Source organism: Antechinus flavipes, chromosome 3 (genome assembly GCF_016432865.1).
Source record: "Antechinus flavipes isolate AdamAnt ecotype Samford, QLD, Australia chromosome 3, AdamAnt_v2, whole genome shotgun sequence".
Classification (NCBI taxonomy): Eukaryota; Metazoa; Chordata; class Mammalia; order Dasyuromorphia; family Dasyuridae; genus Antechinus; species Antechinus flavipes.
Genome location: NC_067400.1, coordinates 571,142,327 through 571,169,191, shown reverse-complemented (window position 1 = coordinate 571,169,191; position 26,865 = coordinate 571,142,327). Strand labels below are relative to the sequence as shown.

Below are 26,865 nucleotides of genomic sequence, written 5' to 3'. Positions count from 1 at the left end.
ATGTTTCCTTGCTGTGCTAGAGGCATACTTGAATAGTCACAACCCAGGGAGGGGAACAGTCGTGCTCCTTATTTCCGCTATCATCCCAGTCCTTCCGTAGGGATGGCTTGGAAATGCTCCCTGAGCATCTAAGGTAGTTCTTTCCGCGGGGTTATGGAAGAAGCAGGACTTCTCTTGACCACCAACAATGGATGGACTCAGAGACCCTGAGACTAGGGTGTTTCCTTTTCCAACGCCGACAGTGGCAGCATCCTAGGGTCCAGCAAATCCGACCAGATTGCCCCCACCCCCCTCGACCCTCCCCTATGGAGGAGGAGCCTAGAGCAGGGCCTCTTAGTTAAGAAGCCAACACACCCCCCAACACACCCCCTGGCTTCAACGGCCAATCAGAGAAAGCTGGTCCGGCCACACATTGCCTCTATAAACCACAAGCTCCACATTCCCGGCAAGAGCTTGAAAGGGACTGCACCGGCTCGGCCCGGATTAAGCCGCAAGGCCCGGGGAGCGCAGTACCAGAGAGTGGAATATATTAGAGGAAAGGAGAAAAGGTAGTTGAGGGAAGGGAGGAGAGAAGGAGGCAGAGAGGAAAGGGAAGAAAAGAGAGAAGAGAAAAAAAGTATAAAAAAGAGTAGGGAGAGAAGCAGGGGAGCGCAGCGCGCCCCAGCTTCCCGCCCTAGAACCCTGGGAATCCGAGCGGGAGCGGGAGCCGTAGCGCAGAGAGCTGTGGAAGCATAGACTGTGGCAGCGGCGGCTGCGTTGAGAGCGCACGGCGAGAAACATGGAGTCCGGCGGAAAGGTAAAACCCGCCGTTAGTTCTGGTCCCCTCTGAGAGGCCGAGGCCAAGCCGCTCACCGGTGCCTGCCCAGGGCCAGGCGAGCAGCGTGGTCGGCCGGTGATGCCGAGGGGAGGGGCTGAAGCACTCGGCGGCTTCCGGCCCCGCAGGCGCCGCGCCTCGGATTGCCGGGCAGCCTCCCCCGGACCGCCTGGGGGCCCCGGAAGGCTCTGAAGGTGGAGCGCGGGGGCCTGTGCAGCAGGTGGCTGTGCCCCTGCCCGGCTGGGCCTGGCGATTCGGAGCATTGCCGAGGGGAGGATGACGCGGAGCCTCCAGCCCAGCCTGGCCCGGCCCAGCCCGGCCGCGTGGTGTGTTCGTAGAAGGCCCTCTTGGGCTTCCTAAGTGAGCCGGGGCTGAGACCCCAGTGCCCTGGAAGTATCCCAGGGGAGTGCGGATTTAGGGCTGTGGCTGTGGCCGGGGAAGCCCCGGACTAGAAAGGTGCGGAGCGCGCGCCTTTCTCCGCTCCTCTGAGGTGTATGCCTCCGCCCCTATCTCCGCCTCCCGGAGACTGGCTAGAAGCCAGCAGGGGGCTGAAATTGCCAGGAAATCTGCGCCCCCGGCCCAGCCTGGCGACCGCTACTTCCTCCCCTCTCAAAAAGCCAGTTTGAACGCCGGGACTCTTAAGGCACCATGGAAAACCGAAGCCGTCATAGTGGGGTCTAGTTGTGGCTCTACCATTTCCTGGCTGTATGACTGTGAGCAAGTCGCCTCCCCTATCCGGGCATCAGTTTTCTTATATGTGAAATAAGTGAGCTAGAGTAGATCTCTTCCATCCCTCTCCCCTCTCTTGCTGTGTGATCTGCGTAGAGCGCAAGCGCGCCAAGTCGGGGCCGGCTGGGTGGGCAAGGGCTGACACTAAACCTTGGAATGGAGGATCTTGTCTCGGAAGTCAATCCTGGGCAAAGGAAAGATCTGGGACCGGGTGGGGGCCCTGGTGATGTCAGCTGGACAAACAAACCTCTCGAAAAGGCACATCTGGCGAGTGGAGATTTACAAACTGATTTAAAGAAACCTTATTACACTAATGAAAGGGGAGGGTGAGTGCGTGCGAGTTGAACTAGCAGAGGAACAGTCGCAGTCGCTCGTAGATCACTCCCCTAATTTAGGAAAGTGGCGAGAACCTTGGGGACCCTCATGGTCAGTAAGAAACAAAAGGGTACTATAGGAATTCCTAAGCTCGAGACACTCCCATCTATGATCTGGATGGGGGAGAGAGAAAGGAAGGGAGTCCTAACCCATCAGATCGCAATTCCTTTTCTGCTGGGCCTTGGGGGGTTAGGGCTCCTGATTTCTCACCCCTCTGCAAGAGCAAAAAAGGCTGCGGAATCAAAGCGGGAATGATGCTCTAGCACCCTGGTCCTAGTCTCGCAGGGGAAGTACTCTTGGCTAAAGTGACTATGTCTAGGAGGAGGGAGAGGAGGGAGAAGAGGGGGCGGGCGGGCGGGCAGAAGTCGCACGTTCCGCACGCACTGAGCTTTCTGGCTGGGACTGGCCGCTCCCTGGCTGAGCCCTCCCCAGGGCCCCTTTTCTCCTCCGTCCCTCCCCTAACTCTCCCACCCTCCTTTCCCTCCCAAGCTCCGTAGCTGCCGGAAATCGGGGTGAGGGGCTACAGGGGCAGGGCTTTCCGTAGCTTGCTCCTGATTGGCCACACAGGCCGAGCCCCCTCTCCCATCTCCCGCTGGGTAAAGAGAAGGGGGTGGGGAGCTTTTGCAGATCGAGATATTTGCGGGACCAGGTGGTCTCGGGAGAAGAAATCAGAGCCCAGGGAGGCAGGGACACACCCCAGCTATCCTGTCCACCATCCATTCCCCCACACCCCACTGCTCTATCTTTCTTTCGCTGCTTGTCTGATGGACTGGAAAGATACAAAAAGGAGAAAGTTGAAGGCTGAGTGAGTTCTAGCTTCCTGGCAGAAAGGGAAGGAAGGGGGGATGGGAGACACGAAGCCCAATCTCTTATCTCTTCCCCTCCTCGGTCCTGGAGGGATCTGAACCACACAGAGGGGCCTCACGGAGGCCAAAATGTCCTGATCTGCTTTACCAAGACAAGGACTCTATCAGATTGGATACCCCCCACCCAGTTGAGGGAGAGTACTCCCCGCTACTTCCACCCCAAGCAAGACTGTCTTAGTTTTTCCTAGGAATACTAAGACAAATCTACCGTTCCAGATACTCTCATAACACATTTCAACTCGTCATTAAATCTTTGCCTCTTCAATGAAAAGGGTTGGGGGAGGGAAGGAGTACTCTCAACAAGAGCTTACAGCCTAGAACATAACACTAGTGGGGAAAAGCTTCCATGATGGTTTGTGGAGGGAACGTTGGGATTTGAGTGTTCCCCCTCCGAAAAAATGAAGATGAAAACAGTAAGATAGTAAGGTACCTTCCAGCCCCTAACATTTTTTTATATAATGGGTAAATTAGAGGGAGCAAAGAGTTCAGAAGGAGCAAGGCTTGGATTAGAATCCAGATTTTCTGACTTCTAATTCAGTGCTCTTTCTCCTCTTCCATGTAGGCTCTTAGGCTACCATGCTCTGGTATATGTTTACACACACAACCTTGGACTGAATAAAGTTATAGTATTTCCCTCTTCCTCAGTCCATATAGGCTCTTCAAATTAGAAGGAAACTCAAAGGTCATATCCCTTCATTTTACAGATGATATGGAATAACTTCCCCAAAGTTACGTAGTTATTTCCATATCAGAGCTAGAATTTGAATGAGGAGCTTTGAGTCTAAATCCAGCTCTCTCCAACATAATATCCTGCTTTATTAAACTTTCCAAACCTAAGGGCTACTTTCAAATACAAGATCCAAGAGAAACATAAAAGAGTAATCTTAAGGATTACAATAGGTTAAACTGTTTACATTTTTTTCCATGGGAAAATGATACTTGTATCTCCTAACAACTTCATCTTTACTAGGGTTGTTAGAAGGAGTATACATACATAGAGGATAGGGTTGAGTTGACTGTGATGGAATGATTAATTTTTTAAATTTAAGGAGTGAAAGTGAGGGTTACACAGGGAGAAGAGGGAAGGGAAAGGTAAAATAGGTATGAAAGAGCTGAGGGGAAGCAATATTTGAACCTTGATCTCACTATAATTGCCTTAAAGAAGGAATAACAAAATCGCATATAGAAAACTTATTTTATCCTATAGTAGGAGAGGAATGGGATATGGTTGTGGGGGATGGGTGGGGGTACTTATTGAAGGGATGATGGATTAAGAGATGCAACCAAAAACAAAAGACTTTGAGGGAGAGAACAGGGTAAAGACAGAAAAGGATAAAAGTGGGGGAGGGGGAATAATAGAGGAAAATACACAGTAATCATAATTGATTTTGAATAGGATGAATTATCCAAAATGTATTTGGATAGCAGAATAGATTAAAAAACAGAATCCAAAAATATGTTTACAAGGAACCATTTGGAAGAAAGAAACATTGTAAAAATACAGGCCCACAAGAGAATCTGTTAAGCTTCAAATGAGGTTGGGTGGGGGCAGGGTTAGCAATCATGATCTCAGACAAAGTAAAAGCAAAAACATCTAATTAAAAGAGATAAGCAAGGAAACTATATTTTGTTTAAAAAAAAAAAAAAACTAATGATAATACTAAACATACCAAATGGCATAGCATCCAAATTCTTACAGATAAAAGGTTTAAATGAATTACAGAAAGAAATTGTAAAACTACTAGTTAGTTGAAGAGCTCAACTTTCCTACCTCAGAACTAGATAAATTTAACCACAAAATAAACAAGGAGTTAAGGAGATAGAATAGAATTTTAGAAAAGTTGGATATGATAGATCTCTGGAGAAAATTTGAATGGGGATAGAAAGAAATACCATTTTCTCAGTTGTACTGACCTACATAAAAATTGAGCATGTAGCAGGGCATAAAAATTTAACAACCAAATGCATAAAAAGTAGAAGTAGTCTTCTCAAGATGAAATAAATGAAGGAAAAATTACATTCAATAAGGAATGGAAATATAGATTAAAACTTAATTGGAAACTAAACCCCATAGAATAAGCGAGTCAGATACTTTCATTAGAGAATGAAAATGAAATAACATATCAACTGATGGGGTATGTACAGCAGAACTACATCAAAAGCAGATAATACAATTTTAAAAACTAGAAAAAGAACAAAAGTCCCTAGTTAAATACCAAAATAGAAACTCTGAAAAAAATTAAAGGAGAGATGAATAAAATTGATAAGTTAAGAAAAATTGAACTAATAAATAAAATGAGGGACTGATTTTATGGGTAGGGAACAAACAGATAAAACCATTGACTAATTTGATTTAAAAAAACCCCTCTATGCCCTATCTAGAAAGTTGCAGAGATCAGGTCCCATCCGGATAATGGGGACTTCACCCAGAATAATGACTGAACTGAAGGGAATGCAACCAGTACAGTGGGCCCCTTGAAATATAGGGAAATGATGCTTGAGGTAATTCAGTAGTTAATTAAGAATTTAGGTTCCATGGTGGTATGATCTCTTCCTGAAGTTGGAGAATACCTTGCCTTCCCTGTAGAGTTCAGACCAGCTTATCCAGGCTTCTACTAAAGAAATCTAGGTAGGACTCTGTGCCTTTATGTGTCCAGAGAAGCTAAGGCCTTCCACACAGTAGCTTAGCTGGGAGGAATCTGTTGGGAGATTATTTCTCATAAATGTTAGTTTTAACTTGAACTGTTAGTATCAGAGAAGTTGGTGCTAACCCTGAGACAAGAACTCCTTTCTTTCTGGTATTTGCCTTGTAGAATGACCCATGCTTTTTTGTGCTTTTTCAGGGACTAGGAATCAAATTAATCTCAGCTATTAGTGGAGTCAGGACACTACCCCTGTTGTTCGCTGTGTGACCTTCTCTATTACCCTGAACATTTTTCTCCACCTGCAAAGTTAGAGCTACTCTATTTTCCTCATCCATTGGTTCTGGAAATCAAATGAGAATCTATACATGTAATCTGTTATAGAGAGACAAATGATTTTAGAGACATACTTTTGTTTAACCTCTTCATTTTAGAGAAAGGGAATTTGAGATCCAGAAAAGAAATCAATCAAACATTTATTGGGAAAGGGGAGGGAACCATACGATCTTGAATATCTAGAAGACTAGCATTCTGGGAATTTATCTCGCCCTGCTTAATCTGGTAAATCATTTAATGTTCTATCCCTGGGAAATTCTCTCCTGCCTAATTTCCCTCAAAGCCAGTCACATCCTTGGAGGTTGCCTCCTGGACTGCCTTCCCTTCTTTACTCCTATAACTGTTAAAGGAGAGAAAAATTATATCTTAGCACCAGGCTCTTTTGAAAGGCCCACAGGCTGACTCTATACTAACATTTATTGAGAGAGGCACTCAAAAAAATATTTAGAACCTTAAGATCAGAAAATGTCAGATCTGGGAGGGACCTCAGAAGATCCAGGCTTGAGATTGGGAGCGACTCGAGAACACCCATTGTTCACACTGGGAGAGATCTTAGAATGTTGGAGGTCAGGCTACACGCTCATACAAGATCCAAGCTGGAAGGAACCCCAGGTATAGTTTCCTCTGACCTTAACAAATACCAAATAAGATGAGCACTAAGAATCTGTATAGTATAAGAAGAGAGTTGTGAAACTATAAATCTCTATCATGTAGGCTTTTCTTTTTAAGTGTATAATAAATTCAGCAGAGACATATGGAACATAGAACATCAGGACTAGGAGAAAGGGACCTTAGAATTTAGAAAATCCAGAATTGGGAGAGACTTCGCAACATAGACTACTAGGATCCAGAAAAGATCATAGACACTATCTAGTTCAACTACTTCCATTTTACTGATGAGAAAATTGAAGCCCTGAGAATAGGAAGCAACCTGATGAAGGTCAATCATCAAACGCTTCTTAGGCAACTCTTATGTCCCTTTTCTTCCCCTTGCTACATCTTATCTTCCATTTTCTATATCCCAGCTTCTTAAAACTGGTTCATAACTTCATATGGGATCTCATAACTGAGTGAGGGGTTGCAAATGTATGATTTATTACTAGTAAATGTTCTGTATTTCTGTTATACCTGGGGTCATAAAATTTTGGGGAGGACTAAATGAGTCATGAGTGAAAAGTTTAAGAAGCCCCATCTACACCCTCTCCCCCCCCCACACACACACACACGCTGCAGCTCACTGCCAAACAACATCTCCTCACAGTCAAGAAAGATGTAGAGATCTCTAGATTTAGAACTGAAAGAAGTGGACCCTGAAGCAAAGTTGCCCGTTTCAGACTGAAGGTAAAGAATGTGGCCTTGTGCCCACCCGTCCTGGGCCTGCCTGGGACTGGTCCTGCTCACCCCATGCTTGGGCCAGTTCCAGATCCTTATTAATCAGATTGTAACAGCAGCTGAATCCAGCCTTTTCCCAAGACACCTGGTCACAAGGCTTGAGCTCAGAGCTTCTCTTGAGCACCAAGAGGCCCCTTCTTGGGTTCTGAGGGAGAATATAAAGTTAGGGAGTCCCAGTGAACAAGGGAACACTGGGCTGTAAATGTACCTAGTCCTGGCATGTCCCATAGAGCCCATCTTCTGAAGGGTAGATGCCAACAAGGGAAGGAGCAGGAAAGCCTGGCCTTGGAGTCCATGTAGCTGATCTGTTAACAAGGAGAATATCCAGTCTTCCTGGGCTCCCTTGGGACTGAGCCTCTGGAGATGTTCCTGCCTCAATAAAAAGCCCCCTAGGGTCCTACTTCCTATCTTATTTAATAATAATTATCTCTGGAAGATTCTACCTAGGTTATCTTCTTTGATCTTTATGGCAACCCTGTGATGTAGGTGGCGTAAATTATCCCAGCAGAATTAAGAGTAACGAGGTTGTATGTCAAGGAAAGCTTCTGGTGTTTTATACATACGGAAATTGAGGCATTGGTTTAATGACTTGCCCAGGTGTCACAGTTATTAAGTGCCTGAGGCTAGATTTTCATGACTGCACATCCCATGGTCATCTCTTTCATTGAGTGAGGGGACAGAGAAAGGATTCCTTCCCGACTAAGCTGCCCTGCTGCAGGTAAAACAAGATTCCTATTTACACAAGTTCATTTTGCACAAGAAGATTCCAAAGGGGACCCTGTTATGCTACTCTGAAAACAGGTTCACCAAATATCTACATTTCAATAGCTCCTGAGCCTCCAGGTACTGAAATCGCCCATATTGGCAGAAGGAGCTGGAAACATTGATTCTTTGGTCTGTTCTGCCTGCCTATGGGCCTATGTAGAATCTGGAACCAGGATAAGATCTCTCTGGAGCAGAGGCAAAAGAATCAGTCAGAGCTGATCCTGAAGTCTAAAACCAGAATAGCTGGAGGAAGTAATTGGATTTCAGAATAATGAGAACCTAACACCAGAGGTCACCTAAAGAGCATCCAAGTGTATGATGTCTGCCCTCTCATGTCTTGGGCCATCTCATGTCTCAGAGGCTTTCTGACAGACTAAGTGATAGAATGATGCCCTAGAGAGTATTTGGGACAGAAAGCAGGAGGCCTGAGAACTTATCCCGTATCTGCAACAAGCTTGATCCAGAATAAGCCCCTTTTCTTTCTTTCAGTCTCAGTTTTCTCATCTGTAAATGGATGGACTAAGTGTATTTACTTATGACATTAAATGATTATAAACCATTTACAAATCCAGGAGGAAAAGAAGTAGAGACAAAGACAGGCTTTTGGACCCCTTCCCCCCATCTCTTATCTCTGTAAAATGCTTCTGCTCTGGGTCTGTGATGTCTCCCAAAGGCTTGTTAGATAAAGCAGAATTCATTCGGGTAGAAGAAACAAGCATAGGATGCTGCTTTGTACCTAAAGCAGATACTCTCTACAACTGACAAGTGGTCCAACTAGCCCTCACCTGGCAACTTTCCAAGAGGAGCTTCCCCAAAATAGCTAGCTCATGCCATTTGGGGATGGCTCCTCTCATTGGTAGGAACTCGACTTCGGCATACAGAACTCCTGGTTCTGCTGGGAGCTCTCAGGAGCAAAACAATTTCAATTTCTCCCCCAAATCAGCCCTCCAGATTATATGTGTCTTTTCATCAACGAGTATTTACTAATCATTGTGCCCTCCTCCTCCTCTCCTACTGTGCTTAGTTGGGGGGTGGGGAGGTCTAGGGAGCAGAAATAGGAGACCCAGCCCTGCTTGGAAAGTTCTTTCTAATTGAGACCAGACTCGCATACACTTACTAAAAGAAGAGTCCAAGATCTATCTTTGTCTTAGGACTTTTTAAGACAAGGGTCAGAGGAAGATTACTGGCAAATCTCAGCTCTGGACAGCCCAGAATCAAGAAAAAGCCCAAGATGCAGAATTATGAAAAACTGAGATGAGGAAGTAGAATTAGATTTAAGGTTTATATCGACTTTCCATCTAAGGAAAGCATTCCTGATAACAGGCTCCCGACTATGGAGCAAGTTGTTTGTGGAGGTAAGTAGTAAGCCCCTCATCATTGAAGGTAATTCAGATTAAAGGCAGGTAGCCAGTATGATTAGATTCCTATAAAAGGACATCATGCTTCCAATAGAAATTGGACTAATAGCCTTTTGAAAAAACTCCTTTTAGTTTTGGAATTTTATGTTCTGCAATTAGGGCAGGCTTTTTAGAAAAGGGAATTTGAGCTGGCCCCTGAACCTGAGGTTATGATCTGTCCCTCTCAGGGGATAGTTCCATGGAACTAAGGCAGAAATGGGCAGGGAAGGCTAGGGATTATAGTGACTCACATTTTGGCAGCACATGAAGGTTTACAATGTGAGGTTTACAAATAAGTTTATGATTGTTATATCATTGTTTTCTGGATAAAGAAACTGAGGCTCAGAAATACTATGTAATTGGCCCAAGGTTACATAGAACAGAAATAAGAAATATTCCTCTTTTGCCAAAAAGATCAAGTCTTGTAGTAGGTCTTGTTGCCCTATACACAATTGGGCCAGAGACTTGCTACTTACCCCCTCCTCACTCTTCCTCTCCCCAAAAAGCTGAACTTGGAAACAGCTCCTCAACCCCATTGTTTTCTAGGGATGGACAATCCAGTCTAGTCCAGTTCTACTCAGCTCCTGTCTCCTTCCCTCTGAATACTGGTTGCTAAGGTTATCAGCTGGAGCTGATAAATCCAACCGATTACTCTAAACTGATAGCCTTTCCTGGTAGGTTATCCACATTCTTCAGTGATTGGGCAAGTCACTTTTTCCCCCTGAGATACAATTTCATCCGTGAAATGCGCCTTAATATTATTTGCCACTGTTTACCTCAAAGGTTATATCAACTATGATGTCTGGGAAAATAAAAGAGTGATAGGGTCTGTTATTTTTATCTTCATTATTTCCTTGGAAGGGTAACACCCTGCTTTTGAGTCAGACTTAGATCTGTGCTGTTACAAAACCCCAGAGCTTTTTCTCCATAATCTGTCAACTAATATTTATCTAGCATTTTTTCCCCCTATGACTGGGCTCCTGTTCTCTAGAAGTTCAGAATTTATTCTGGGAGAAAATAACATACACAGCCCAAAACAATTGTGGACAGATTGTGTGATACTTAGTGACTGCTACTCTGAATTGTTGAGAGGATGAAAGTGTATTCATTGCCTGCTTGAGGCCTTTAGGGAAGGTTTCCTGGAGGACTGAGAGATGAGCTAGAACAGATCTAGAGCAGGAACAGGTATCAGCTCATCTAGGCCTGCCCCTTTGGTTTTACAAGTAGGGAAACTCCTCTCAACATGATGATGTCACTAGTCCCCAAGGACATGGCCCCAAACCCAAATCCATCCTTTGTCCCCAACTTAGAGTCTCCAAGGTGGGAGAGCGGGGCAGCTAAGGAGGAAAGCTGCTGGCAGAGGCCCAAACCAGCGCTGGAATTCAGTTTAATAGAATGGAGAGTTAGGAGTGTTCTCCCCGATGGACCTCGGTTTCCTCATCTACAACTGCAGTTGAAAAGCTTACCTAGGATTAAGAAACTTATTGAGAGGCATTGTAGAAAAGTACAGACAGTGACTTCTGTGACCTTGAGCAAATCTAAATCTCAGTCTCCACAGCAGTAAAATCTGTAAAATTCTCTCCTCCCTCCAGGGTATAATTGAAATAGGTAAAAAAGAAAGAAATAAACGAATAATAAAATTAGATTAGGAAACTGAGCTTCAGAAAAATGAAATGCTTGTTATTAGTTTCAAGATGGCAAAAGGCTGATAAATGTCAAGACTGGAGAGTGTCAAATAAGTGTCAAGAGACCAGATTGGAACTGGGTCCAGCAGCTTTCCCACTATTGTTGCTCTACCTTAACAATAAGAGCTGTTGGGCTCCACTGCCCTCCCCACCCCGCAGAGGAGAAAAGGAATATCTTAGGTTATTGAATTTAAAGGGAAATTAAGGTTCCAATCCCTTCATTTTGCAAAAGGCCATGGAAGGGGATGCTTGGCAAATCTGACCCCATGAATGCAGCCCTTATTCATCTGAATAAGGGGTCCTTAGCAAGTATTATACCAACAGTTAAATGTAAATTGATCTTACCTCATACTTCACCAGCTGTTTCTGAAGGCCAGAAACACTGCTCTGCATTTGTTCAGAAAGGTGACAGTCACACCAATACCCAAGCTGTGGGTGTAAGATCAGGGTTTCTCCAGACTTCCTTCTCTCCTTCCTTCGTTCCTCCCCACTTCTCCCTTCCCGCTTTGATGTTCCCAATTGAGAACCTCAGGTTACACTTAATCACCTAGCCCAGGCCATAGACTGTTCCCAGGCCTGTAAGCCAATCAAGCCAACAGTGGCCCTACTTACCAGTAGGGTGTCTAGCTTACATTCTGCTTCGGGGATAAAATTTAAATGTCCATGTGATTATTGGAAGGGAGAGAGAAATCAGATTCAGACTGAGAGAGACTTGATTCCAAGCAGATCCAGACAGTGGATCAGGAAAGACTTCTGGTAGGTGATTCAGAACTGAGCCTTGGAGGAGAAGAGAGGGCTTTTAGGAGGTCAGGGTAGGGAAAGAGTCCCTTTGAGGTTGGAGGGGATGTGAAGATGGGGAGGGAGAGGGGGAGGAAGGAGGAAGTGTTTGACTAGCTTGTACAAAGGCTGGAGGTCTGGAGAATGAGTTGGCCAGTTTGGCCACAACAGCCAGCGCATAAAGGGAAATAATGTGAAATAAAAGTCGAGGCTTTGGCCCAGAGGCCCCTCTCCTGGGAAACAGGGCCCTAACTGTGCCTGGTGTTTTCTGGCAGTGGCTGAAGTCACAGAACTGCTTTCTTGTGCAGATCAAGGAGGTTTGGGAGGGGATACGTACCTTACCACTTCTCTCCACATCTTTACTTTATCACACCCAGTCATGCTTATCAAATGAGATAAGAACTTAACACTGTCCTTTGTACATAGTAGGTACTTACGCATATCCCGTGGAAATTTGTTTTATGTGACTTCATATGTATGATGGATAGTATCTCTTGCCTTCTTGATAATTGGGAGTAGAGAGAGAGAATTTAGAACTAAAAAGAAAAAAAATTCCCATTTCTTACTCTCTACACAACACACTATTACTATCAGCACTTTTTCCCTCCCTGAGGCAACTGGGGTTAAATGACTTGCCCAGGGTCACACAGCCAGAAAGTGTTAAGTGTCTGAGACCAGATTTGAACTCAGGTCCTCCTGACTTCAGGGCTGGTGTTCTATCCATTACACCACCTTACCACCACCTTTCTTTCTGATTTTCTCCACCTTATACCTCTCAGAGTATTTGCTCTGTATCCCTGACTAAGAATATAAAAACTCGAAGGGACAATTCATTGCCATGTCTGTTCTAATAACAACCTCTCGCCACAGGGCTCTGAATATAACCCAGAACCACTGACTGACTTCTCTGTCTACTTCTCTCCCTACAGCAAATTACGGCCTCCCTCATGCTGGCTGTGGGTGGTGCAGTCCTGGGTTCTCTGCAATTCGGCTACAACACAGGAGTCATCAATGCCCCACAGAAGGTAAGTCCCACCCTCCCCTTCTCCCTGTTGCCATTATACTCTCTCTGCCAATGGAGATCCCAGGGTGGCCAATTCTGCTTCTGATCTCTCACCAAATAGGGGGCTCCTGAGAGCTCCAACTTGAGCTGCAGAAAGGGGAGTGCCCACAGCCAATTTGTGTTTGGAATGTGGGTGCCTTCCAGGCCACACCCTCTGGGAGGAAGGCAGGTCATAGTGCGGGATGCTGAGTCATCCTCAGATTTTAACAAAAGGTGACACAAGTGCAATCTAGTTCATCAAACATTTATTAAGCCCCACATACTACTTGGCACCCAAATCAGGAAAAATATGGTCTTGGCCATCGTGGAGCCTACAGTTGGGGGGGTGGGGGGTGAATAAGTGGGGGAGGGTGAAACAATCAGGCAACTTTAATGGATGATATTAGATTAGGGGAGTTTTAGGTCATTATTGACCTAAGAACCAGGGAAGGTTCATAGGGACCTCAGGTCATCCAATACAACTCTCTCATGACTGATGAGGAATCAGATCTTAGAGAAAGAGGCATTTGAGTTGATCTTTAAAGGGCAGGTGGGAATTCATCAGGGGAATAGCATATTTCAAACAAAAAGAATAATGGAGGCAAAACCCCAATAAGGAATCACAGGCACAGAGTAGATCCAGGGGAATGCAAGTGGATCAGGTTAGCTGGAATATAAACTACAGGGGGAAAGAGGGTGAGATAAAATTATAAGGGACAATGGGAGCAGATGGTGGAAGTCTTGAATGCTGGAAAGAAGAGTTTGGATTTTGTGGGCTAGGCAATAGGGATCACCTGAGAGCTTCAGAGCAGAGGAATGATGTGATTAGCTTGGGGGATTTGGAAGATTAGTCTGGCAGATAGCACATGAAGGAAAGATTGATTTGTCTGGGGCAGAGAGAAGAGGCCTTAGGAGGAATTGTCAGACCAGACTGGAGTGATTAAAGCCTATCCTGTGCAGGTGGCCATGACATGTCTTAAGTAGATGTCTAAGCCTGGCTTGGAGTTGTTAGGAATAGTTTTCCTTTTCTCTGGAAAACACCAGGACTTCCTAGGAGCCTAAAAGATCCATGGGGTTATATCCATCTCTGACATGTAAGGCTGGGTCCCCCAAGACAAATTATAGAAGCAGAATAACTTGGATTTCTGTAGTGCTTTCAGGTTTACAAATCCTATTCCTTCCATGGAGGGCAGGGCCCTGCTCCCATGAGAAACAACTGACTGTCCCCTTTGAATCTTAGAGCACCAAGCTCCCATCCAGAAAACTTTGACCATTTCCCAAAGCTCTGTACCTGGCAAAAACACCAGTACAGGGACAGAGCCATGGATCATAGCCAGGTGGGAGATGTTTATAGAACTGGAGAGACTGAAGTCCCAGGCATTAGAGGGAGGAGAAAGTAGTCAACAGCGTCACATTTGAGAAAGGTCAAAAGAACAAAGAGTGAGAAAAATGCCCTGTGGATTTGGCAAATAGGAAGTTGTTGGTGACCTGAGAGCATAGTCAGTGAAGTAGTGGGGAGAAAAAACTGAAAGTAGAGGATTTAGGTGAGATGAACTCTGAACTCCTTCCAGATTTTATGGCCAAATTGTTTGGAACTAAAGACATTCCCTGTCCCTCTCTCCTCCAGCCCCCAAGGCAGTGTGTTGTCATAGAATGATGGGAAACCCCAACCTGTACCACAAACCTGATACATAACCTTGCAAGTCCTTTTTATCTTTCCTCAGTCTTCTCTGTCCAATGAAGAGATCAAATGAGATGGGCTCCAAGATCTCTTCCAACTCTGAGGGTCTCTAGGATGGCAAGAAGGGAGCTGGGTTTGAAATCCTGTACTTCATATTCAAGCTCAGTCCTCAAAGGACTTGGGAGCTCTCAATCTGACCCCAAAGCTAAGAAATCTTTCCAAGTGCAGCTTTGGAAATTTGCCAGTTTCTCTGGAGACACTTGGGGCAAGGAGCCCGGGATCTGCCATTCTCCCTTTCTCACTCCACTCAGCCCCACAGCTTGGCTCAAGAGATGGGGTAAATGCCCTGAAATGGAAATGGCCTTGGTCCCAGTCCAGCCTGGCATCCACTATTACTGTCTTTTAGGGTTCTCTTTTTATAGGAATACTTGTTGAGATTGGGGTTAGAATAGAGATAATAGCTGCCTTTAGGAATTTGAAGATCTTTCATGGAGGGAGTGTTTTGTCTTGTTTCTTGGCTGCTCTGGAGCCAAACAAAGGAGAAAAGGGTAGAAGTTACAAAGAGAAGAATTTAAGCAAAATCATTTAGGGTTATACCACACAGAATGGGCTGCCTCTAGAGGTAGCAAATTTTCAGACAAACAGGATGACTTGTGAGAGGGGGAAAGGACTGTGATTTTTGTTCAGATTTCATACAGATTGGACCAAATGGCACCTGCAGGGCCCTTTATTTCCAGATTCTGATATAGAGACTTTCCACAGCCTCAGTTTAGTTATCTGCAAGATTGGAATAACTCCAAACAGTCTCATTTAGCCAGCTGCATCACTTATCCAAAATGAAGCCAAGAATCTGGGAAGATTGGTTTCCTTTATTTGCTCTGGAAAGGTTGAATAAGCATTAACTCTTGGAGTCCAGGGAGCTGGGTTCAATCCTTCGCTCTAACACCCACCTCCTTCAGGGATCTTGGGCACATCCCTTAACTATCCATGGGGCTTTTTCCTCATCTGTAAAATGAAGGTGCTTGAAGAAGATGTCCTCTGAGCCCTCTTCTACTCAATCTTTGAATAGCTCTTCTCTCGCTATAATAAGAGTAGATCTCTTGCCATTGTCGTCCCTTCAAACTCCTAGGATAGTACCTCTGATCTCCATTACTCATAATGAGACATGGCTCAGCTAAACATGTTTACCTTTTACCTGACTTTCAAGACCACAATAGATTAGGAAAAACCAGAGTTGGAATCCTTAGCCTAAGCCAGTGAGATAATGTTAGTGTTTAGAGGAAGAGGAAGGAAGATGTGATGAGGACAAGGTCTAACAGCTGAGATGTAGAGAAGAGAGAAATTACAAGAGGAAGACAGAATTTCTGAAGCATATGAAACTATTCAATGAGAAGACAAAAAAGTGTCTCAGGAGCATGCATGCATATACATTCCCCAACCCATTATCTGAAAGAAAAAGGTGTGCTCTTGACTCACCTTTAAGGTTTAATTCACATTGTTAACATATTTCTCCATTACTTTCTACAAAACAAATGAAACCCTGATTTGTAATTTTTCTAACAGATAAGACGGATCTTTGATACCCCACCTCCCTCCCTTAACATTTCCAGTCCCAGGGAAGTAACTCACTGTCTATTAATGATCTTGATTGAGTCTTTGAGAAATAATTGGAGGACAGTGCCTTCTGTCTGGAATCTCAAAGGATACATTTCAGTATGATTGTCATCCTACACAGTTAAAAGAAGTTCTGCTATTTAACAGACTAAACTGCTCTCTGGGAACCTCACTTATGTGCATTTCTGGGGATGCTGGAAAGAAGCATCATTGGATTAGGCCCGTCTCTCACCCTCTTGGATTGACATTGGTTGGGGTGAAGGAAGAGAATGGGCCAAGAAAGAACCAGAAGTTGATCAGTATCCTCCAAATGGTACCCAAGGACTCTTCCAGACTCTGATTCTGATTATCTTTGAGAGCCTCCTGTATCTTTGACATTAGCTTCCCCTATCCAAAGGGAAGCCAAGAATCTGGAAGGATTGGTACCAGTGGAAAAATGTAGTCTCATTATAAGGAAAAACAATCCCTGTTAGAGTTAACCTGGAGTAGATTGAGTTGCCATGCCATCACATACTTAGTGAGTTCCCCAGCATTGTGGGTGACAACCAGATCATGGTTTGTTAGGAATGTTTTAGAAGAGATGACTTTGGGACTGAGAATCTTGAATAACTTTGGCCTTATGGACCGAAGGTTATTATTAACTCTGAGGAGCTGCATTTCTTTTTGTTTTTTTTGTTTTTTTTTTGCTGAGGCAATTGGGGTAAAGTGACTTCCCCCACACAATTAGGAAGTGTGAGGTCAGATTTGAACTCGGGTCCTTCCTGATTTCAGGGCTGGTGCTCTATCCTTGTGCCATCTAGTGGCCCCTGATCTGGAATTCTTCAAAGGAGATAGCAGTTGAGTTGAGCACTAAAAGACTGGGTGGTAGTAATAATTGGTGGTTATTAGTAGTTACTAATAGTAGCAGCAACAATGCTAGTAATTAGAATAATGAATTTGTTAATAGGGCTTTAAGATTTACAAAGCACTTTCATGTTCTCATTTGATTCTCAAATGAGATTCTCACAACCACTCTGGAAATAGGGGTTGTTATTGCAGCACCTATTTTACAGAGGGGAAACTGAGGCAGACAATTTTAAAAAAGGTTTGCTCGGGGTAACAATAGCTAGTAAGTATCTTGAGTTTGGATTTGAACATGGGACTTTCTGACTTCAGGGTTCTGTCCATGTCATCTGGCTGTCTTAGCTAGGTCCCCCGAAAGGGTATTTCAGGCATAAGGGCCTTGGGGAAAATAAATTGGACACTTTGCTCGAGTTTGAACATGGAATACATTTCATGTTTGTGCCTCAGCTTCCCTACCTATGAGAAGGAAAAAAATGTTCGAGTATAATTCAGTCATAGCTTGAGCCTTTCCCCTTCTCAAATCCAATAGATTCTACCTCTCCAACTCATCTTTGGGAGATAGGACAATTGGGGGTTTTCCACTTACAGCCCTAGAAGCAAGAGGGAAAAGGTGTCCTATCCCCAGGGAAAGGCTTGGCAGGGTTCTACCCTCTGCTTTTCCCCAGTGACTAAGTCCCCGGTGACTCTAATCTCAGGTTGTATGTATGTCTTTGTATGCTTATGGGAGGTGTCTCCCAGATGCTGTCTCTTATAGGCCTTTGTGTACAATTGTCTGCAGTACCTTCCTGTACTCTGGACAAAACCAGGCACGGCCTCCTGCACACAGCACTCTGTGCTCCTGCCAAGCCCCCTCTCACCTGGTTCGGCAGGACGCTCCGGCCAGGGAGGGGCCTTGCTATCTTGGAGGCTCAGTCCTGGACCCAGGTGTTTACATTTCCTGGAATCCTCCCTCTTCCTTGTTCTATCTACACCCACTCCCTTGTCCCTCCTCCCCCACTCCTCCTCATCCCCCATCTCCAAGCCAGGGTTCTCTTTCCTATTCTTTTAAGAAAGCTGTTTTGGTGAGTGAAGGAAGAGGTGTGAGCTGGCAGAGTGGGGAGAGACTCTTGGGTTCCACTTGCATGTTCCAGGATCTGAAACACACATACAATCTCACACTTCCCCCCCTTTCCCTCTCTCTTCCTGCCACCCCCTGCTCCTAGCCTTGGGGGGCCCCGTGTGAATGGAAGAACCTGTCTTTCTGCATTACCTCTCAGCTGGGCTGGCAAAGCTGTTGTCATTGCCAAAAGCAGGTGGTAGGTGGGGCTAATCCAGGCCACAGAATGAGGGCTGCCTCCTGCGTTAAGCACTCACCTTCAGCATGAGACAATTCACAAGGGCTTTAGACGAAAGTCTCCCTAGGAACCAAGCTCCCAGACAACTTATACGCTGTGTCACCTTATAGAACACTTCCATTCATCCCCATCACGGTCACACACACGGCCATTTCTCTTAGGTCCTCCTCCCCAAAGCTTTCCCTGCTGCCCATAATTCTACCATTAGCAACCTGATTCTCAGCCCCAGATGTGCATCCAAAAACTTTCATTAATTGAAATATTCTGATATATGGCAGCAGGATGGCATTTCTGGAAGGCACTATTACTCTTACTTCATAGAAGATGAAAGAAACTTGGGTTCTGGAAAGAGGCAAGACTTACTTAATAGAGTTCCTAGCCAAGATTTCCCCTTCAAAGGACTGGGATGTTTTCTTCACAGGTGATAGAGGAATTTTACAATAATACCTGGACGAATCGATATAATGAACCCATATCATCCACCACCCTGACCACTTTGTGGTCCCTCTCTGTGGCCATCTTCTCCGTTGGCGGTATGATCGGCTCCTTCTCCGTGGGTCTGTTTGTCAATCGTTTCGGCAGGTAAGCACGTCCACTTAAGCCACCCTGGTTTTCTCCCCAAACTCTGTTTGCCTGTTATACCTTTCATTGATGCTTCCAAATGACTTCTCCAACTCCATAGAATCTTCCCTTGTAACAAAGTAATAGCCCAGGCAACATCTGGCCATGATTGACAATGCATGCTTTATTCCCCGCTCATACTCCACCACCTCTGAGAAGAGCCATTCTCTCTGAGGGCCTCTGACCCTGACACTTCATGGCCCACCCCACTTCCTACCACCTCCTTACCCCTCACTTGCCCATAACCCAATCCTGGTCTCTTGTTTCCCAGGCGGAACTCCATGCTAATGATGAACAGTCTGGCCTTTCTTGCTGCTGTGCTCATGGGCTTCTCCAAAATGGCCATGTCCTTTGAGATGCTGATCTTGGGGCGCTTTATCATTGGCTTGTACTGCGGTCTCACCACTGGCTTTGTGCCTATGTATGTGGGGGAGGTGTCACCCACAGCCCTGCGTGGAGCCTTGGGCACCCTTCACCAACTAGGCATTGTCATTGGCATCCTCATCGCCCAGGTGAGTCCTTGGGTGAGGTTACCTCCTCCCTCTGTCCACCTCGGCGTGCCCTAGAAACACAGTCCTATCTCGCCAAACGCCTAGAACCAGGTAGCTGTATGTGAAATCTACTCTGAATCTTTCCAGTTACATTTCAGCTCTTTTGTCCTTTATGGACTCGAAAGTGTCACTACAACCCCCCACCCTGGCTCCAGGGCTACTATCAGTCCAGATACCCAGGGCTGTAGGAACTAAGGACTGGGACTGGTCAGTGAGATCTTCCTGGGTCCTGGGCTGGGCATTACAAAGTGGGATTCTGATGTATCGGAGAAAACGATAAAGCCTTTTATTTAGGTAGTTAACTCAAATCTGAGCAGAGCTTGGGAGTTAGATGCTCCAAGAAGGAAGGTTACGAGGACCTGGCCAGAGTAGAGGGATCCATGTAATGTTAACAAAGACCTCTCCTCTCCCCAGTGCCTCAAGGGTTCTTATTTGGGAGGGGAGGGCAGGATTTACCCAGCAAGGACCCCAGGGAAGTGTCCCCTTTCTCAAATTCATTTCCTTCCCTATAAAATGAAGGGATTGGACCAGATGGCCTCTTCTGGGCCCTTCTTGCTGATCCTATGACTCAGTTTGGATTCTTGGCTCCCCTAGATATTTGGCCTGGACTCCATCATGGGAAATGAAGAACTGTGGCCCCTTCTCTTGGGTTTCATCTTCATCCCATCCGTGATCCAGTGTGCCCTGCTGCCCTTCTGTCCTGAGAGCCCTCGCTTCCTGCTCATCAACCGCAATGAAGAAAATAAAGCAAAAAGCGGTCAGTAGCCCCCTGTTGCCACCCCTTTCTCCTTTGCCTACCCCCTCAGTTCTGCTTGTGTACTCATGGCTCTATTTCCTCATTTTAGTCCTAAAGAAACTTCGGGGAACCACCGATGTGAGTAGCGACCTTCAGGAGATGAAGGAGGAAAGCCGGCAGATGATGCGTGAGAAGAAGGTGACCATCCTGGAGCTGTTCCGCTCACCCATGTACCGGCAGCCGGTCCTCATCGCCGTGGTGCTCCAACTGTCCCAGCAGCTGTCGGGGATCAATGCTGTGAGTGGTCCCCTCCTCCCCAGTCCCGTAACCAACCTCACAGATCCCTGCCAGGTTCCTTTGCAGGACCTTGAATAGTACTGTGAGCTCTATGCCAGAATAATGCCCATGAGTTTGCTGAAGCCCAAACTCAACCACACTGACTTAACCTGGTCTGAAACTTCCCTTCTGTCTTGGTTCTCCCCACCCCTCCATGATTGCTCTCTGCTTTTCAGGTCTTCTATTACTCTACCAGCATCTTTGAGAAGTCTGGAGTGCAACAGCCAGTCTACGCAACCATTGGTTCCGGGGTGGTCAATACTGCATTCACTGTTGTGTCGGTGAGTTTCCAGACCAGCTCATTCTCAGGACCCTTTCGTCCCCTGCCAGAACCCGTTTCCCATTGGGATATTTCTACCAGGAGCCTTGTTTGTTCCAATGAGATGAGATCTAACTCCATCACACCCTTCCTCCATCTCAGAAGCCCAACATTCTCCCCCACCCCCAACACTGGATAATGGTTTGTCAGCAACAGGACATTGTCTTCCTGGACTCTATGGGGATCCTGAATTTGGGATGGGAAGATGGTTGGAGGGTATGGTTAATATGGAAACTCAGAAGTGGGATAGGAAAGGGGCAGAGGGTGAAAGATGTGGAACATGTGTGGTTCTGATGCCTCTACTCTGCCCACAGCTGTTTGTAGTGGAACGGGCTGGACGTCGGACTTTGCACCTCATTGGCCTAGGGGGCATGGCAGGCTGTGCTGTGCTCATGACAATCGCCTTGGCTCTCCTGGTAAGTCAGCTCTGCGTCCCCCTGAGGAAGGACGGGAGCAAAGCTGCTAAAATGCAAACCCAGATTTTCTGAGTCGCAGGTCAGGACCCTGTTATAAGAGAAGACTAAGATTAGGAAAGGACTTGACTTTGCAAAGTCTAGAGAAATTGATTTGCTCAAGATTCCATGGGTATCAAGTAGCAGAGCCCTGGCTTAGAACCAAGCTCTTAGCCAAGTCCTGTGATGGCACAGCTTTGGACACAGCCAGATTCTGCCCTGCTGATTAGCAAGGATTCCCCACCCCATAAACCACAAGAGTCCTTCCCCCATGTCCTCCCCTGTATCTCTGACATGAGGTCTAAGGGACTTGGGGAATGTATCGACTAGACTATGTCTTCAAATAACCCTTGGGGTACGGTTTGAGATGGAGGCAGTTACTTTGCAACCTCCCACATGGCTAGTGCCCATGGAGAGAGAAGAGAGATATGGGGAAGGTCATACCAAGACACTGGGCTTATACTGCCATAGTGACTAAGCGTCCTCTCTATAGCCAGACTGGAAAGTCTGAGGACATGATTGGTGGGAATGGGAAGTAGAAAGAAGTACAGGAAAGAATGAAACTTCCTAGCCCACTGGGGACTTTGACCACATCAGTATCTGCAGTCTCCCAGCTCCAAGGGATCCTTCTGGATGGCAGTCCGAGAGTAAGGTTCACTAAAGCCCTTTTTCTTTTCTTGAACAGGACCAGCTCGCCTGGATGTCCTACATAAGCATTGTGGCTATCTTTGGCTTTGTGGCTTTCTTTGAGATCGGCCCTGGCCCCATCCCATGGTTCATTGTCGCTGAGCTCTTCAGCCAGGGCCCTCGCCCAGCTGCCTTTGCCGTGGCTGGCCTGTCTAATTGGTCCTCCAACTTTATTGTGGGAATGTGCTTCCAGTATGTAGAGGTGAGTCCTTTTATGTCCTTTCTTCCCATCTGATGCCGTCACCTCCTGCCCACTCAGACATGGAGATCACCAACTTTTGTTCTGCATTCTCTTCAAATCTGTGACTGCTTTCAGTTTCCTATAACCTAGAACTTAGGCAGCTAAGGCCAAGAGAGCAGCCTTGGGCTGCTCAGCCTGACACACAGAACTAGAACAAGACTGACTACCTCAGCAGCACTCTTCAGGGCTACCCTCTTCCTCCAAGGCCAGGCCTCTCACAGACATTTCTTTGTGTTTTTCAGCAACTGTGCGGCCCCTATGTCTTCATCATCTTCACTGTGCTCCTCGTCCTCTTCTTCATCTTCACCTACTTCAAAGTCCCTGAGACAAGAGGCCGGACCTTTGATGAAATTGCCTCTGGCTTCCGGCAAGGAGGAGCTAGTCAGAGTGACAAGACACCCGATGAGTTCCACAGTCTGGGCGCGGATTCCCAAGTGTGAGGAGAGGAGGGCGGCTGCTCTCTTGGTCACAGACGTGCCTGCTGGACCTCCTGAGCCCCAGGGCTCTTCTTACTCCTCCCCATCCCTCTCTGGCCCTCCCCAGCCTTGACATCCTGGACAAGAACAGATTACTGGGGCTTCTCTTCCTCGCCCCCCCCTTTCCTGGATCTCCAAGCAGAAAGATCCAGAGAGGCACTGGCCAAGGACAAGCTGGGGCTCTCTCCTTCAGATTGTACACAGGAAGAAAAGTCAGAGCTGAATCTTTAGCAAACTTTTTTTAAAAAACTTTTTTTAATTTTTTAAAATATTAAATAGCCCAAATTCCCTATCCCACCTGAGCCACTATGGAACATGAGAAACAGTTACGTGGCAGGGGGGTAGAAGAGACATTCCCAGATCTATTCCTTTCTTATCCACTACACTAATCTCTAGGGCTGGATCTACAACCAAGGACAGACACACTAACCCGGCATGAATTCCCCACTTCCTGCTGCAGCCTTCCCACCAGGCCCTCTTTTCCCCTGGCTGGGTTATATTACCTTCCCCTTCCTCCCTACCTCCACCCCAGAAGAATCTCTGTCTAGGAAGTGGCTGGACACTGGGGAGCAGGGAATGATTGGGGAGGAGGGCCACAGGTTCTGAGGCCACAATCTCGCTACCAGCAGTCCCAAGCCCAGGAGCTGGTTGCCAAACAGGACCTTGGAGGGAGCGGTGACAGACAAAACTAGCTGCCTGAGGGTGCTGACAATTCCTAACATGGATGTGTCTGGCCCTCTGTGTATAGGTCAGAAGATATTTATATATATTATATATATATATATTTTGTTGTTAATAGTAGTAAGTTATAGCATATCTGATGGACAGGACAACATGTAAATACCCTGCACATCCAACTTCCAGTATCTCGAGCTGAAAGGTGCACTTATAAAATCTGATTTCTACATTGGCTGTCTGTCCGTCCATCCGTCCGGCAACATGCGTGAAACTTTCCACAGGCAAAGCTATTCTTTAGCCTATCATTTGGGTCTCTTGCTTCAGGGGACTCTGGCTTTAGAAAGTCAGGTCTCAAAGATAATGGCAGCAATCTGTACCAGGCCTGGCATCTGAAGTCCAGAGCGCCTGGGTTCAAATTCCCTACATTTCAGCTTGCTACTTGTGTGATGCTGGGCAAATCCCTTCATTTCTCTGGGTCTCAAATGTTCTCACTTGTATGATGTTGAATTAGACTGCCTGGGGTCCCTTCCTGCTAGACTCTATGGTCCTTCCAACTCAATCTGTCATTCTAGATATGTCTTTACATATCTAGGGGGGACAGCAGGATGAATTACAGAATGTGTAGAAAGCTGGAAGGGATCTTCTGAGCCATCTGATCCAAGGTAAAATCTGGGCAAAAATCCACCAGGCCCCATAGTGCCCTATTCTCTGTTCAACCGGCTATGTTTGGAAGCCATTTAAGTATAGATTTTAATTTTGATAATTATGGATAAGGCCCAGTCTCAGAGCTGATCTCCAAGTATAGTAGAAAGAGTACTGGTTAGAAAGGGATTTGTGCATGTGATCCTTTGAATCTCCTTTAGAAGTCATTTAGCTCAAATCTGTCATTCATGGAAGAGACTGAGAAGCCCAGCAAGAGGAAAGGATGTGCCCAAGATCACAAAAGTTTAAAAGGCAATTTTAATCTAGGGCTTCGGACTGGAAATCCAGCCCCTTCTCCACCAGACTCTGTAACCTGCCTTTTAACTTTACTGTGCTTGGTCCCATCCGTTCCACTGGGTTCTGGCTGAGGGCGCCTTTTTCAAGGCAACTTAAACAATCTCAAGTCTCTCGGGACACAGGATAAATGTGTAGAGGGGGGAGGGCTGTAGGCGGAGGACCAGGGACCTCAGGGAAATGAAACCGTGCTGGGTGTGAATAGAGAATGGTAACACTGTTGCTTCGGCATGAGTATCACCCTGATGGCTGGAAACAAGGTTGCAGTGAGCATAGGCGATCTCTAATTCCTGTTTGTTTTACTTGAAACAAATCTGATGAGTCCAGAAAGACATTTTACACATGAGGAATCGGAGGCAAGTGACTTGAACCCAGTTCAAATGGAAGAGGAACAAGGGTGCGGGCACATGCACACACACAAACACACAGTTGGCAGGTTATCTCGCCCAAACCCTTCACTTTATAAATGAGGAAACTGAGGCGCAAGGAGATTATTTGCCCAAAATCAATTGGATTATAAAATTATCCCAGTCGCCAGCACTTCCGGACCAGCATCTTCATAGGGAGTGTGGATTAGGGGAGGGAAAGGGTGCTTTTGCACCAACGTGATCCGGATTCCCCAGGGATTCTTCCAGAAATCATCATTGCCTTCCTTCCTTAGCGAACTTTGCATCCTTCATAAAACTTGGAGAGATCCGTGAGCAAAGAGCGGCACCAGGGAGCAGCTTGTGCAGAGCGTTGGGCTTGGGAATCTGAAGGACCAGAGTTCAAATCTCGCCTCGATCCTAGAATTATTACATCACAGACCAAGCTGCTTAACTGTGTGCCTCAGTTTGTTTGAATAATGGGAGTAATCACAGCACAACTCGGGGTTAGGATGCGGCTCCAGCAAGTGAAATGCTCTGCGAACCTAGAAATGTTGGCTATTATCACTAGGAAAGAGGCTGGATTCTAACTCCACGATGTTCCCGTCATCCAGCCCTACCCGCGGGCCATCGGTTTTCTAGCGGGAGGTCTAAGGATCTTCAGGTCAGGTCCACATCCCACGTGGAGCCGGAAATGGCTGCCCTCTGTCTCCCCTACCCGTACACAATTAGGCATGTGGCACTGCGCAAGCGCAGTGGCCTCGTTTCCCAAGAGGCAGGTCACTTCCTCTTTCGGGTTCCGTTCCCCACCTCCATGAAACGTTAAGAGAAGAACTCAACCTGCCAACTTCTCGGAACAAAAACTTGCTATGTAACTCGGCATATTACTGTGCACGCATGCGTGGGCAGAGGCAGGACACTGGATCTCTCCAACTCCATTGCCCACCAGCATCAGCACGTGCAGACCTAGCCAGGTCTCGGGAAACAAACGCACCTCTCCACCAATCCCGACTCAAAGCTTCGTGACCACGTGACGAGTATGGGCGGTTCCCGCAGCTATTAGCGCCCTCGGCCTTCTGGGAGTTGTAGTTCATCTGGATGGAGCCCCAAAGCTGCTAAAATTTGTATTTTGCGCGAGCGTGGGTGCTCTTAAGTGTAACTTCAACAGATCTAAGCGGATTGTGTGAATTTGACCTCTGTCATCTGGAAGCGAAGACTCCTTCACGATGATATTAGTCATTTCTACGATGCTTAAAGTGTTAGGAAATAATTTCCTCCTAATAACTCTGAATTGCGGCAATGCAAAGTTTTAATATACCCCTTTTTCAGACGAGGAAAGTGAGACTCGGGGATTAAGTGACTTGCCTCTGGTAACGCAGCGTGATGATGTTAAGAAGGGTCGGGTTTGGAGTTAAGGTTGGCGGATAAAATGCCACCTGTGCTCCTAATATCTGTAGAAATGGGAAGTTACTTTTAAACATCTCTGGGCAAGGGAGTCAGACTCCAACGTCCCTCCCAAGGCTACGGCTGTGAGCCTATGGAAACGGCGTATTGGAGTAATGGTGTCCTCCGTGTGAAACTGTCTACAGAAAGTCCTGGGCTTTCCCTCAGATTTTCCTAGAGCATTTTGGCTCTTTTCTTTGTCTGCTCCCCAGTCTTGACCCACAATCACTCCTTTCTTTGCATTTACTTCTTGCATATATATTATGTATCCCAGTAAAATATGAAATCCCCACCCACCCGTATTCACGCTCTACTTTGCATTTACTTCTTATGTGTATGTTACGCGTCCTGGAAAAATAGCAAGTCCTTAAGGCTAGCGTCTGTTTTTATTTTTTTATTTTTTGCTTTTGTATCAGTGCCTTGCATATAGTAAGTTTTTAATAAATGTCCATTGATTTAAGTTCGTTGTTGCAGTTATGATGGAGGGAAGCCTGCTAAATCAGGAATTAGAAGATATTTAATTGAAATCTAGCCTCTGCTACTTTGTTCTCCTCCCTAGGCCAATGTTTCTCGTGAATAGAGGAGGTTGAAAAAAATTATCTCTAAAGATAGATCCTTTCAGCTCTAAATCCTGTAGCACATGTAAAATGAATTTAGCAGAAAATGAATACC

General features: G+C 46.1%; 1 protein-coding gene across 1 annotated transcript; it reads left to right on the top strand.

Annotated features, from left to right (window-relative positions):
* Nucleotides 1-379: 379 nt before the first annotated feature.
* On the top strand, nt 380-26,653 carry SLC2A1 (solute carrier family 2 member 1). Its single transcript, XM_051987942.1, has 10 exons — nt 380-796; nt 12,708-12,803; nt 18,714-18,874; nt 19,185-19,425; nt 20,059-20,221; nt 20,310-20,497; nt 20,713-20,817; nt 21,170-21,271; nt 21,993-22,196; nt 22,478-26,653. Exons 1-10 carry the CDS (start codon nt 779-781, stop codon nt 22,673-22,675), a joined length of 1,476 nt encoding a protein of 491 aa, XP_051843902.1. The 5' UTR covers nt 380-778; the 3' UTR covers nt 22,676-26,653.
* Nucleotides 26,654-26,865: the final 212 nt, after the last annotated feature.

What these genes read in the sequence shown, in the direction of transcription:
- SLC2A1 (XM_051987942.1), top strand. An exon ending in AGAAAATAAAGCAAAAAGCG is followed by an intron (nt 20,222 to 20,309) that starts GTCAGTAGCCCC and finishes TCCTCATTTTAG; the next exon opens with TCCTAAAGAAACTTCGGGGA. An exon ending in AGCTGTCGGGGATCAATGCT is followed by an intron (nt 20,498 to 20,712) that starts GTGAGTGGTCCC and finishes TCTGCTTTTCAG; the next exon opens with GTCTTCTATTACTCTACCAG.